The 14502-nt window shown below is 50.0% G+C and overlaps 1 protein-coding gene across 1 annotated transcript in view; it reads left to right on the forward strand.

Annotated features, from left to right (window-relative positions):
- The window catches only part of LOC120394979 (abnormal spindle-like microcephaly-associated protein homolog), a 33485-nt gene extending 21278 nt beyond the window's left edge, over positions 1–12207 (forward strand). Inside the window, 5 exon segments of the mRNA XM_039519157.1 lie at positions 8950–9165; positions 11539–11743; positions 11848–11886; positions 11889–11992; positions 12091–12207. Of these exon segments, the coding sequence (XP_039375091.1) occupies positions 8950–9165; positions 11539–11743; positions 11848–11886; positions 11889–11992; positions 12091–12207 (681 nt within the window).
- Positions 12208–14502: the final 2295 nt, after the last annotated feature.

Below are 14502 nucleotides of genomic sequence, written 5' to 3' on the forward strand. Positions count from 1 at the left end.
GGAAGACTCAGCAGTGCCGAGAGAAAGATAGGGGTGAGGCTGGACCTGAGTTGGTCAGCCTGCGATCCCCCTCGGGACCCAGGCCTCCAACTCGCGTTAAGCGGAGTAGCCCGGTTCTGTCCATCCGTGCCTCCCCTGCAGAGAGGATGCTGTCGCGGCCGGAGGCTACTTGTGACATTATAACCCTCCTAGTACCTGGGGCGCTGCCTGAGATGGAACCCCAGTCTCGAGGAAAGCTGCCACTGGGAGCACAACAACCCTCCTCTACCCGCTTAGGCTGACCGGCTCGCTGCCCGCAAGGGAGCCTGGGGGCTTCTCTACGCCCCATGCCCAGGCACACATGCACTGAGATAAGCAGCGCCAACGCTCCTCGTGTTGAAGCTACTTGTAGAGGAGTGGACTCACCCCTGCGGTGCCTCCTGCTGGTGTCTTCCAGGAATTAGCTCGATTCAGCTCTGGAGCGCTCTCTGCAGGCCGGTGATCCGCCTGTACTCTGGCCTCTGTGTCCCTCCCTGGACCAGGTGGCCTTTTTCCTGGGGTGCTGCCTCCTGGAAACCCCCCTCCCCAGGGAACCCCCACCCACTATCCCCACCTCGCCTCAGTATATGGCTACCACCAGTCATCGTCTAGTCCTACACCCTGGGGAAGACTGCAGTATCAGCCTACTCATCACTGGCAAAGAGGGTTTGGACCTGCTGCCTTGGCCTACCCCTGAGCTGCTCTCTACAATCCCCAGTACCTTTTGGCCTTATGCTAGGCTGCAGCCTGGGGATTTCCAGGCTGGAGCTCCCCAGCTCCTCTGCCTTTCCTCAGCCCTGCTTCACTCAGGTACCTTGTGTCTAGCTCCCTGCAGCCAGGCCCATCTCCCTCTACAAACAGAGAGAGACTCTTTGCTCCTGGCTTCCCTGGTCTCTTTATACAGGCCAGCTGTGGCCTGATTGGGGTGTGGCCCAGCTGCAGCCACTTCCCAATCAGCCCCACCTAAAAGCTGCTTTCTCCAGCCACAGCCCCCTCTCGGGGCTGTTTTTAACCCTTCAGGGCAGGAGCAGGGGTCCACCCTGCTACACTACCGAAGCCAATCCCATCACCACCGATGTAGATGGTCCGACTCAAGCTCCCGCTCTACCAGACATCGTGCACGGGACTTCTCTCGCAATTTGTCAGCACTGAAGCATCCTAGCTTCGGCCGCTGGGGCAAGTAAGGAGCAGCACCTCGGACGGGTACAGATCTTTGTCCTCGAGGTCCTGGTCAAATGGATGGCACTGTCGCAGGCACCATCACTCACGTTGCTCCTACAGTACCGTGCGGTCGTCGGCTACCTCTGCATCAGCACCCAGCAGCCCGTCTCCAAGTCGTGCGACTCTGCGAGAGCAAATTGCACTGCCCGGCACCTAAGTCGGTCAGTGACACGGAACACCGTGACAAAGGCAGTGGTGTCAATGGGCACCGTGGCTGCAGATACCCGTCGAGGCGAGACCCCACTTGGTGGCTGGAGCGTCTCGGGTTCCTTCAGCCTTCCCTCCATGGCAGAGGGAGAAATCAACAAGTCCCGAGCCGATAGCACCATGCCCAGACTCTGACCTGGGGATTGGCCCACCAGTACCGTCTGATGCCCTAGGCTCTGCGCCGGTCCCCTTGCCGGAGCCAGAGGATACCATAGCAGTACCGCCGCCCGTCCCACAAGAGGACTTCAAGGCTCACCAAGAGCTCCTCAAGTGGGTGGCGTCCAATCTCCAGCTCCAGGCTGAGGAGATGGAGGAGCTGTCTGACTCTCTTTTTAATGTACTGTCATCCTTGGTACCGGGCCGTGTGGCCCTACCTCTCCACTAGGGGGTAGCCAATATCTCGACTACTCTGTGGTAAACCCCAGCTTCCTTGGCCCCCATTTCCAAGAAAGCAGGAGGAAATACTTTGTGCCGGCTAAGGGCCATGAATATCTGTACTCCCACCCAGCACCTAACTCCCTGGTGGTAGAGTCAATTGACCACCGGGAACATAACGGTCAGCCCGCACCCACCCCTAAGGACAAAGATGCCAGGAGACTAGACACTTTTGGCAGGAAGGTTTATTCCTCGGCGAGTTTCCAGCTCAGGGTGGCCAATCACTGAGCCCTTCTAAGTTGATATGACTTCAGTTTATGGGGGTCCCTACCAAAGTTCAACCTCTCCTCTCGGAGTGGGACAAAAAGGAGTTCAGGACTCTGGTAGAGGAAGGAGTGTCAGCAGCAAAAGCAGCCCTCCAGGCAGCATGAGATGCGGCAGACACAGCAGCCCATTCGATGGCCTCCGCCATATCCATGCACAGGGTGTCGTGGCTTCTCCTGTCCAGAGTGTCTGCAGAGTCCCACTCCTTTGATGCAGGACCTTCCCTTCAACGGGAAAGCATTGTTTGCGGACCAAACTGACATCCGTCTGCATGGGATGAAAGACTCCCATACAACCCTGCAAACCTTGGGCCAGTATGTCCCTTCAGCGAAGGACAAACCTAGGCTGCAAAATTTGGCTCCTCCTGCTAGGGGCAAATATAAACCCCCGCCTAAGTCCCACTCGGCCCCACAGCCTGGCCCCTTGAAGGGCAAAAGGCAGGGAAAGAGACGGTTTTGACTCTTTGCAGGGGGCTACCGGGCTTGTTGCCAGGGAGACCCCCTCCAGTTAATAAAGTTTGTGTTCTGCAACTGTTTGTTTGCCTTCCGAGTGGAGTGGTCCCGGATAACGTCGGGCCAGTGGGTCCTCAACACTATTTCCATGGGCTACACATTGCAGTTCACACCCACACCCACACCCTCCCTCCCTCCCTCCCTCCCTCTCCAGGCGAGCCTCGGGGACCTGGAGCATGCCCGCCTCCTAGAACAAGAGTTGGCTTGCCTCCTCCACCTGGGGGTGTGTAGAAAGGGTACCGGTAGAATTTCAGAACAAGGGCTTCTATTCCCGGTATTTCCTGATCCCGAAGGCAAAAGGGGGCTCAGGCCCATCTCTAGGATCTCAACAGTTTTATGGTCCGCTACAGGTTCCGTATGGTATCCCTGGCCTCTGTCATCCCCTTCCCTGGACGCGGCGGATTGATTTGCGGCCCTGGAACTCCAGGTCGCGTACTTCCATATCCATATTTTTGAGGGACATAGGTGTTTCCTCCAATTCCTGGTACGGGGGACCATTACCAGTTCACAATCCTCCTGTCTGGCCTTTCCACAGCCCCCAGAGTTTTCACCATAGGTAGCAGCCTATCTCCAGAAGAAAGGGGTACACATTTTCCCTTACCTGGACAATTGGCTTCTCAAGGGCAATTCTCGGTCCAGGCTACAGGCCCAGGTGGGATTTCTTCTGTCCATGTGCGCAGATCTCGGCCTAGTGGTAAACGAGGCCAAGTCTACATTAGTCCCGGTTCAACGCATACAGTTCATAGGGGCTCTTCTGGACGCATTAGAGGCCACAGCCTCTCTTCCCCGGGACAGATTCGAGACCCTAAAAGGTCTCATCGCCTCAGTCATGGCCTTCCCAGTGACGACAGCGGTGTGCCTTCAGATCCTCGGTCACATGGCAGCATGCACATCTGTAGTTTGCCATGCTAGGCTCAGAACGAGGCCCCTCCAGCTCTGGCTGGCCTCCCAGTATTCCCAGGCCTGGGACAGGCTGGACAAGGTTGTCACCATACCATCCCAGGTAGTTGCTTCCCTACAATAGTGGTCCCTCCCGCGCAACTTGCTGCAAGGGGTCCTCTTCCGAGAAATCTCCCCCTCAGTAGACCTAGTGTCGGATGCCTTGGAGCTGGGCTGGGGAGCCCGTATAGGGAACATCATTCAAACCCAGGGGAGATGGTCAGCCTCGGAATTATCCCTACACATAAACGTCAGGGAGCTCAGGATGATATGGCTGGAGTGTGTGGCCTTCAGCGGGCACCTTTGTGGGGAAAGTGGTCAGAGTCTTCACGGACAATATGGTTGTGATGTATTACATCAACAGACAGGGAGGAACGCGCTCCTCGGCCCTATGCCTGGAAGCCCTGAGCCTATGGGAGTTCTGTATAGCCCACGATATCTCCCTGCGAGCCTTCCACCTACCCAGCGCCCGCAATGTGCGGGCCAATCCCCTCAGCAGGTTTTTTCCCCACCAGTACGAGTGGTCACTCCACTGGGAGTTCGCCCTACAGCTCTTCCGAGAGTGGAGAGTTCCCCGGGTCAACCTCTTTGCAACTGCCCAGAACTGACGCTGCCCCCAGTTCTGGGGCGGAAAAGGGGGCGATCTCGGATGCCTTCCTCCTTCGGTGGTTGGGCCAACTTTTCTATGTCTTCCCACTTTTCCCCGTGATAGCCAAAGTCCTGCAAAAAGTAAAAGCAGACAGGACGTGGGTAATCCTCATAGCCCCCAGTTGGGCCTATCAGCACTGGTGCAGGACCTTCCTGCAACTCTTAGTGGTTCCTCCGCGGGGGCTGCCGCTCTGCCCGGATCTCCTCTCCCAGGAAGGAGGCTGCCTCCTCCACCCCAACCTGGCTGCGCTTCACCTGACAGCGTGGTTGCTCTGTGATTAGATGAGGAGGAGAGGTGTTCGGAGAACATCAAACGAATTCTGTTGGAAAGCAAAAAGCTGTCCATGTGATGGATGTACCTGGCCAAATGGTCTAGGTTCTCTAGGTGAGCGGGGTAGTGGGGAATTTGCCCATCGTCCATATCATTTCAACTCGTTCTTGATACCTCCTGTCCCTTAGGACCCAAGGGCTAGCTCCCGCCTCTGTCTTATTTGGTGGCCATATCGGCCTTTCACCCTCCAGTAGAGGGCCACTCGGTCTTTTCCCACAGTATGACCTCCTACTTTCTTAAACGGCCTGTGTCGTTCATTCCCGTATGCTAGCCCCCCCCCCCCTCCCTCCCATGTCACAATGGGATCTAAACCTAGTGTTATCCCGCATCACGGGTCCTCCCTTTGAACCCTTGGCCATGTGTTCCTGGTCTCACCTCTCATGGAAGGTAGCATTCCTTGTGACTGTTACATCAGCCCGACATGTCTTGGAGCTTAGGGCCTTGACCTCGGAACCCCCGTATACGGTCTTCCACAAGGATAAGGTCCAGCTTCGCCCACACCCTGCTTTTCTCCCGAAGGTGGTCTCCACCTTCCATGTTGTGGCAGAGCTCTGACCTTGCTCCCGTGGGTCCTGCGCTTCTAGGCGGTTTATGCTAGCCTCAGTGGCTCACTGTGGCCCTCCATGTAGCCCTTCTCTCTCTCTAGGGCCAGGGTTACAGTCTACTGAGCCCTTTTCATCATAGGCTGCAAGGAGGTTGGTGAGAGAACTCCCACAGTCTCTGTTCAGCCTCCTGTCCTGACAGGGACCTGACTTCCCCTTCCAGGAGATGTTCCTGTAGTGGTGGGTTGGGGGGAACCCGGGCCCGCCCTCTACTCCGGGTTCCAGCCCAGGGACCCTAATGGTAGCAGTTGTTGGCAGCCAACCTTTCACTGCCAGAGTTGCTACATTTCCCTGGGCCACTTCCCCACAGCTCTCCTGCTTCTCCCTTCTTCACCCTTACCTTAGGGCTCCTTTAACGATGGTTTGAGGGTGTCTTCAGTAACCAGCCCTTCACCCGCACTTCCTCTCCTCTGGCTCCCTGACTCCCCTGCCTGACTGGAGTGAGCCCTTTTTATAGTATCAGCAGGGCCTTAATTAGAGTCAGGTGGTCACATTAACTGAATGGCCTCACCTGACTTTTTATAGGTTATTTAGTCAGGTGTTCTCATTAGCCTGGAGCAGCCCCTGCTCTGGTCAGTCAGGGAACAGAAAACTGTTAATCCAGTGGCCAGTGTATTTGCCTTCTGCTATTCTGCTGTACCCAACTGGCCTGGGTCTATCACAATATCGATCAAGACATTTTCCTACCGGTACCCTGTCCTAAGCCCCATTCCTCCAACGAGGAGCGCCACCTACACATGCTAGATGTGCGTAGGGCGTTGGCTTTTTACCTAAATCGAACCAGGTCGTTCCGGAAATCCTCGCAGCTGTTCGTTGCGTCAGCCGAACGGATGAGGGGACAACCGATTTCCACCCAGCGCCTTTTGCGCTGGATCACCTCGTGCATACTCGCATGTTATGACCTGGCAGAGGTTTCCCCACCACTTATTGTTAAGGTGCATTCTACGAGAGCCCAGGCCTTATCAGCTGCCTATGTAGCTCGTGTCCCTATCCAGGACATATGTAGAGCTGTCACGGGGTCCTCTGTGACACCTTTTCTTCGCATTATGCGATCGTCTCCCAGACCAGGGAAGACGTTGAGTTTGGCAGGACTGTCCTCCATCCTGAGAACTTGTTAACTCCTACCCACCTCCAACAGATATAGCTTAGAATCATCTACTGTGGAATACACATGAGCAATCACTCGAAGATTCATTCTCAGTCTCCGGTGTTTCCTGACCACCACAGCAAGGAACTGCCTCCAGTTGCTGGGGCATATGGCTGCGTGCATCTATGTGGTGAGCCACGCCAGGCTCAGGCTGCGCCCTCTTCAGTCCTATTTAGCAACTGTGTACCAACCAACCAGGGACACACTGGACTCTGTAGTGACGCTTCCCCGAATGGTGCTAGATTCCCTCCAGTGGTGGCTAAACCTGCGGGAGGTCTGTGCGGGAGTACCCTTCGCCAGCCCTCAGCCATCCCTATCCTTGGTAACAGACGCATCGGATCTGGAGTGGGGAGCGCATCTGGAGAATCTCAGGACACAAGGCTTTTGGTCCCCAGAGGACCTCTCCTTGCACATCAATGTCAGGGAGCTACAGGTAGTGCATCTCACCTGCCTGACCTTCAAATCTCGCTTGGCGGGCAGGTGTGTTGCAGTCCTCACAGACAATACCTCTGCGATGTTCTATATCAACAAATGGGGGTGCATGCTCCTCTCTCCTGTGCCGGGAAGCCCTCGCTTTATGGGACTTTTGCGTACAGAATGCAATTCACCTAATGGCATCCTACCTCCCAGGGGTGCAGAACGGCCTAGCAGATGCCCTCAGACGCTCGTTCCATGGTCACAAGTGGTCCCTCCGGCGGGACGTGGCACGTTCTATCTTCCATCTCTGGGGCTATCCCCAGATAGACCTGTTTGCCTCGCAGGAAAACAGGAAGTGTCAGCGGTTCTGCTGTCTCTCACGGATGCCTTCCTCCTCTCATGGGAAGGTGGCCTGCCTCGCCTTCCCTCCTATTCCGATGCTCCACAGGGTACTACTCAAGATTTGCAGGGAGCACGCTCAAGTCATACTGATAGCACTGGTTGGCTGCGCCAGCATTGTTTCACGTCACTACTGCAGATGTCCGTACAGGCGCCCCTTGCGTTGCCCCTGCTCCCGGACCTGATCACACAGGATCGAGGCCGCCTCCGGCACCCAAACCTGGAGTCGCTCCACCTCACAGCCTGGATGCTCCATGGCTAAACCCGGTAGAAATGCAGTGCTCACAGCAGGTTAGACAAGTCCTCCTTGGTAGCAGGAAACCCTCCACCAGGGCCACATATATGGCCAAGTGGAAACATTTTTCCATCTGGGCAGAACAGCAGGGACAGACTCCATTGATCGCCCCGATCCCACTCATCCTTGACTACCTACTTCATCTGAAACAGCAGGGTCTTTCTATTTGGTTCAGGTCCACTTGGCGACCATCTCTGCGTTCCACCCAGAGCTGATGGTGGTTCAGTCTTTGCAAACCCACTGGTTGGTCACTTCCTCAAGGGCCTGGATAGGCTTTTCCCGCATACTCAACAACCTGTCCCGGCCTGGGACCTTAATTTGGTCCTGTCTGCCCTCACGGGGGGCCCCCCCTGCGAGCCCCTGGCTATGTGCTCATTACTGTACCTCTCCTATAAGGTCGCATTCCTTGTGGCTATCACCTCGGCCAGGAGGGTATCGGAGGTCAGAGCCTCCATACACTGTTTTTCCCAAAGTCTAACTCAAGCCACACCCAGCGTTTATTCCTAAGGTGGTCTCCCAATTCCACATGGGTCAGGACATTTTTCTCCTTGTGTTCTATCCTAAGCCACGCTCCTCCAGCACAGAGTGTAGGCTGCATTCCCTAGACATTCACAGGGCCCTGGCATTCCATATTGAAAGAACCAAACCATTCAGGAAATAAATCCGACTCTTTGTTGCTGTGGCTGACAGGGTGAAGGGGCTCACACTGTGATGAGACGGAATCTCCTCATGGATCACGGCCTGCATCCGTGAATGCTACTATCAGGTTAAGGTGCCTGCCCTGCCAATCACAGCCCACTCCACAAGGGCACAGGCCTCCTCCGCGGCGTTCCTGGCTCAGGTCCCGACACAGGAAATATGCAGAGCTGCCACGTGGTCTTCAATCCATACATTCACGTTGCACTATGCCATCACACACCAGGCCAGAGACGATGCAGCCTTTGGCCGTGCAGTGCTCCAATCCGCAGTGAACTCCGACCTCACTGCCTAAACTCAGGCTTTTGAGTCACCTGCTTGGAATGGACATGAACAATCACTCGAAGAAAAATGGTTACTCACCTTTTTGTAACTGTTCTTCGAGATGTGTTGTTCATGTCCATTCCAATACCTACCCTCCTGTCCCTCTGTCAGAGTGCCGGCAAGAAGGAACTGAGGGGGTAGAGGGTCAGCAGGCTCCTATATAGGGTGCCAGGGAGGCGCCACTCCAGGGGGCGCACAGGCCGACCCTACGGTGCTGCTAGAGGAAAATCTTCCGGCTGGCGTGTACACTTGCTTGGAATGGACAATGAACAATACATCTCGAAGAAGAACAGTTACAAAAAGGTGAGTAACCATTTTTTTGATCTGGTATGGAAACTGTTATATTACTGAATAGTGGGAGCAGTCAATCCCTGGCACTTACTTAAGATGCATTCTCCCAAACCATCCCCTCTCCAATTAACCACATCAAGTATATAAGATCACTGTAACATTTTTATGTATCAGAAAAATTGATTTGTTTGTTTCCATTAAAGGTGGATGTTTCCCTTAATGTGGAGCAGTTAGAAGAAGAAATTTCTTTTTTAAAGAATACACACAATATTAAGACAAAAATGGCTACTCTAGTGTCCTGCTCTAATCAAAGTAAAGCAAGAAAAAACAGCAGTACTTACTCATCTGAAAGTTACAGCGAAAATGTGAAGCTGCTGATGGATTGGGTCAATGCTGTTTGTGGGTTTTACAATACTAAAGTAAGTAGTCCTGTTTGTGTTTTTTTTTTTTTTGTGTGTATCTATTTCCAGGTTTTGTACATCTGCAAGTACATTTTCTTGTAATGGGAAATGTTTATAATTATATAAGTCTTTCAACACTAAATCCGTTCTATCAAATATATATTGATTAATACTGATCTGTTACGAGCATTTTAATGGATGAAGTTCTATCAGTCTGACTTGGACTATCCCATTGGTGGGATGTCGGATATCCAGGATGTGTTTTCATGGTCCCAGTTGCGTTTCTATCATTTTTAATACATTCCTCTCAGTAGAGAATTCCCACAGTGAATGTGTATGCTACCTGCTTGGCTACATACCAGTCCAGGGAAAGCCTCCCTCTATTTGTGAGCAAGCAGAATAAACTTTTTGAAAGAATTCCTAGAAGGATCCCATTGGTGACTGATTCCGGTCTGCGAGAAAGGACATGTTTTTAAAGAGCCTTTAGGTCCAAAGTAATTCCTCCACTATATAAGTTGTTTTTCATAACCTTCAAGAACTTCAGGCACTAAGATTAACGTTAAAGATAGCCATGTGAAAATTTCTCTCTCCCCAAGCAGTCATATTTTTTTTTTTTTTTTTTTTACAAGAGGTAGGGTGTTTCTTAGGGACAGGGAGCAAGGAGTGAAACCCTGTTCAAGGAGACTTACTGCTCATCAGAATGGCTGACACACCTGCACACTTTAGGAAAGTAAAATCTAACTTAATTATTGTAAGCTTAGGAGACTTCAAATTAATTTCCCAGGCATTGGCATTTCTGAGTCCCTAATCAATGAAGCCTCCTTCCTCTCTGAACTTCATGAATTTCACTTTGTGTATTTTCCTCTGTTTCGGCTACACTTATGGTTTGCAGCGCTGGTAGTTTGCAGCGCTGGTCATCCAGCTGTGTAGGAGCAGCGCTGGTGTGTGGCCACACTCACAGCTACCAGCGCTGGTGTGTGGCCACATTTGCAGCATTAGCAGCGCTGTTGGGAGTGATGCATTATGGGCAGCTATCCCAGCATTCAAGTGGCCGCAACGTGCTTTTCAAGAGGGGGTGGAGTGGGGTCTAGTGTGACAGGGAGCGGGGAGAGAGGGGGATTTTGGAGCCAACACTGTGTGTTTAGCTTCCTGCCTTGAAAAATCAGAACATTTTTCCGACCCCTTAGTCTTAACTCTTAATTGCAAACAGCCTGCAGCCAACACGACTCCCCGCTGTTTCATTCACTCCCTGCCTGCCTCTCATTTGATTGTTTACAGCCAGGTACAGATGATCACAGCAAACAGGAGCTCTGTTTGTTTTTTAGATAAGCAGCAACCTCCACGGAGCTCGTTCACAACAAAACAAAGAGAGGCTGCATAACAAAACAAAGAGAGTAATTTATAAAAGCATTCTGGGATACATCCTTATACCCTGGAGGCCAATCACAGCGCTGGTGTGTGGCCACACTTGATGACCAGCGCTGCAGCACCAGCGCTGGAATCCTTATTCCCCATGCTGAGTGAGGTGTACGGCCAGCGCTGCAGCCAGGGAGTTGCAGCGCTGGAAGTGCCCTGCAGGTGTGGCCACTTACTAATTGCAGCGCTGGTGGAGGCTTTCCAGCGCTGCAAATCGCCAGTGTAGCCATACCCTCTGTCTCAAGTGCACCCATGCCTACTTCTCTTTAATACTTGTGTATGTGGAATGTCATCCTGATATTGTGTCTCTCACAATCAGTCTTCATTTAAATGCCTTTTGTTTGCTTGATGGATTGTGACCATTCTTTAACTCCCATAAATAAAAATCAAGGAACTAAGAAGATGAATACTGTACTACCCAAGCAACTCCATAGCATTTTATGTATTCCTTTCTCTATTCTGCTTGTCTTGCTTTCCTAATACTGCTTCTCTCGTATTCTTGCTTTCCAAGATAGTAGTCAGTTGATTAAGTATGTTTAAGATTTATGGGCTACAGGTGCTATCTTATTCTGAAAATATTTAGCACATTTTTGACGCTGGATAAAAACATCAATAACATACTATGCTATAGAAGGTCCTTTCTAGGATCCTTCCATAGAATTCTCCATGTCTGTTTTTTTTAACTATTGTTCTCTGAGATGCACTTTTACTTTGGTAGACATCCCTTTATATTTCTGACTTTCAGGAAAGGAGAGCCATAGCATGGACATAGCAAATGAGCATTACTTTCAGATAACTTGAATTGCATATATTTAATTTTCCTTTGTATATATTAAAAGTTACAGATATGTTATGACAAATGAGACATATTTTAAACTTGTACTAATTCATGAGTGTGAAACATTTCAAGAGAATTCTATCTTAGCTATTTTATCTATCTATCCAGCTATCTAATTTATTTTTATTTTAAACCAGGTGGAAAACTTCACAGTATCTTTCTCAGATGGCAGAGTATTGTGCTATTTGATTCACCACTATCATCCATGTTACGTGCCTTTGGAAGCTGTATCCCAGTGTACCACTCAAACAGTAGAATGTACAAAAACTGGTACAGTAGCACTAAATTCTTCCTCTGAATCTGATACATCTCTAAATATGTTGGATGGAACATTTGACCAAAGTGAGTCATTCTTTAATATAAGGTTTTGAAGCAGATTAAGTGTTTAAAAAAATACCCTTAATCTGACTGACAAACAAGATTATATTTTTCCTTCTGTTATAAAGCTATAACTACCTCAGTCCTCTATAAGGAACTTCTTGACAATGAAAGAGAAATTTCCAGTTGATCAATACTGCAGTTTCTGACCTGGGTGGAATACCAGCTATGATTCATCATTCAGATATGTCAAATACTATTCCTGATGAGAAGGTGAGAGAGTTTTATTTATTTTTTATTATAAAAATCATATAAACTCTCATCTGGACAGGCTTAACTTACCAAGGGTTTTTTTATATCTATTTCTTTAGGTTGTTATTATCTATCTGTCGTTTCTGTGTTCACGGCTTCTAGATCTTCGAAAAGAGACTCGAGCTGCTCCGCTAATTCAGTCAGATTGGAGGACATACAGACTGAGCATGAGCTAAAACTCCATCAGGTATTTTTATCAAAGACTTCATTCTTTTGTGAAGTAGTACAGTAAAAGCCCTGTACCAACTAGAAAGCTCTATAAACTGGCATTTCCAATCTTCATAGAAAGTCTGGTTGGTGCGGAGCCTGCAGGCTCCCTACCTGGCTGCATGTCTCTCCCTAGAAGTGGTGACATGTCCCTGCTGCGCCTAGGCAGAAGAATGGCCATACAGGCACCACCCCCAGCAGATCCCAGTGGCCGTGGCTCCTGGCCAATGGGAGCTGCGAAGGCAGTGCACAGGGCAGGGGCAGCGTGCAGAGCCACCTGCTGCGCCACTGCCTAAGAGCAGCAGGGATAGGTAGCCGCTTACAGGGAGCTGCTTGAGGTGAGCGCCCCCCAGAGCCCACCCCCTGCACCCCCTCCAGCACCCAATGTTTAATTAATGGTATTTTTCACTTACCGGCACCCCCCATTTCCCCAACATGCCAGATAAAAACATTTTTACTGTAATAATCACTCTTGGTTTGTGGTAAAGTGCGGGATACAAAATCAACAAAGTTGTGAATGGATAGTCTTCAGAGAGTAGTATTTGTAACTACTTTTTGAGGACTTCATATGTTACTAAGATGGTGACACAATCTTGCGTTAAAGCAAAATGCATCTTTTCATTCTCTTTTTAGTATGAGAAGTAGTCAATGTAAAGACTAGTGCTCTGCCAGGGTTACATTTAATGTTAATAAGAGTGTTTGTTTCAGTCCTTTTCCCAAGTCAAGGCTGAAGTGGCTTTATTGAACTTTATGAAGAACTCCACACTTACTAATTTTACTTCTTTACAATTTAAAATGAGATGAAAAGAATACCATGTTTGATCTAGGTCTCTTACCACTGTGCAATGCATAGGATTTGGCACACAACTTGACCAAAGCATTTAAATTGGTATTTTCAACAATCTTGGTGTTCCATTTCTGACTTTCTACAGGGGATTATGCTAAATTATATGTTCATTTTGAAAAATACAAGACTATAAAAATTGCCAAACAACTTGTTGCCCACTTCAAACTTTAATTCAGGTACTTAAAAGTGAAAGGTAGCTGGAGTATATTCAAGGCTGCAGGATTTCACCATGCTTTGTTACCACGCGTATAGCATAACATTTTTCTTCTTTGTGTAGTATCCCTATGGGTGCTCTACTGTAAGTGTGCTTGTGTCCCTACACTGCAGATTGGAGAACTTTTGATAGCAGTGTCTGTTATGTCCACTTATGCACTGTCTCTCCTTGTGCTTCCCTTGCGTGGTGCACCAACAACGTGCCTCTTGAGCCTCGCCCAAGAGCCCTCCTGGAACCCCCCTTGGCAGCAGTATCTAGGGCTTCTTAACTACTTCAATAGATCGAGGAACAGGAAGCTGGTATCAAGGAGGAAGTGACACCAAGGAGCATATTCTAGTCTATGGGCGAAGCCATCATGCCTCCACACCATCTTTTGGCAGATGACTTTCATGTTTTCCAGGAGCTTGCAAACACCCTCCAGATACAATTGGAGGAAGTCAAGGACACCCACCATCAGCTCTTTGACATCCTCCACTCTTCATCCTCGTCAAAAATCGCCTTCTCAATTAATGAGGCCATCTTAGTCCCGGCAAACATCTTGTGGCAAGCCCTGGCATCAGTGGTGCCAACCCGTAAGTGAGTGGATAAAAGATAGTATGTCTCAGCCCAGGAATCTGAATTCTTATTTTCCCACTCCTCACACAACTCCATTGTGGTGGATGCCGTCAACTCCCACAGCCAATAACATCAATCAAGGACTACTCCCGATGATAGGGATTGGAAGTGCCTTGATCCTTTTGGCAGAGAAGTGTACTTCTGAGTCACTTTGCAGTTCTGTATAGCCAACTACCAAGCCCTCCCAGCGAAATACAACTACATAAATTACTCGAAACTGAATGACTTTATTGAAAAGTTGACAGACACACATCACAATTCCTTTAACACTATTATCCAAGAGGGCCAATTAGTGGCAAAGACATTGCTGCAATCTTCCCTCGACGCAGCCGACATGGCAGCTAGGTTAATCTCTACAGCTGTGGTAATACAATGAGCATCATAGCTTCATTTTGTCAGGATTCCCGAACAAGGGGTAGTCCACAGTTGAAGACCTTCCCTTTTTGAGGCCACGAAGCACTCTGCTGGAAAGACTGACACCTTCCTTCGCACTCTGAAGGACTCCAGGCCTACCCTCCAGTCACTGGTTATCTATACACTGGGACAAAAGAGACGATTTAGTCCCCAACCCCAGCATAAACCAACCCA

The sequence above is a fragment of the Mauremys reevesii genome, unplaced genomic scaffold (genome assembly GCF_016161935.1).
Source record: "Mauremys reevesii isolate NIE-2019 unplaced genomic scaffold, ASM1616193v1 Contig87, whole genome shotgun sequence".
NCBI classification, from domain to species: domain Eukaryota; kingdom Metazoa; phylum Chordata; order Testudines; family Geoemydidae; genus Mauremys; species Mauremys reevesii.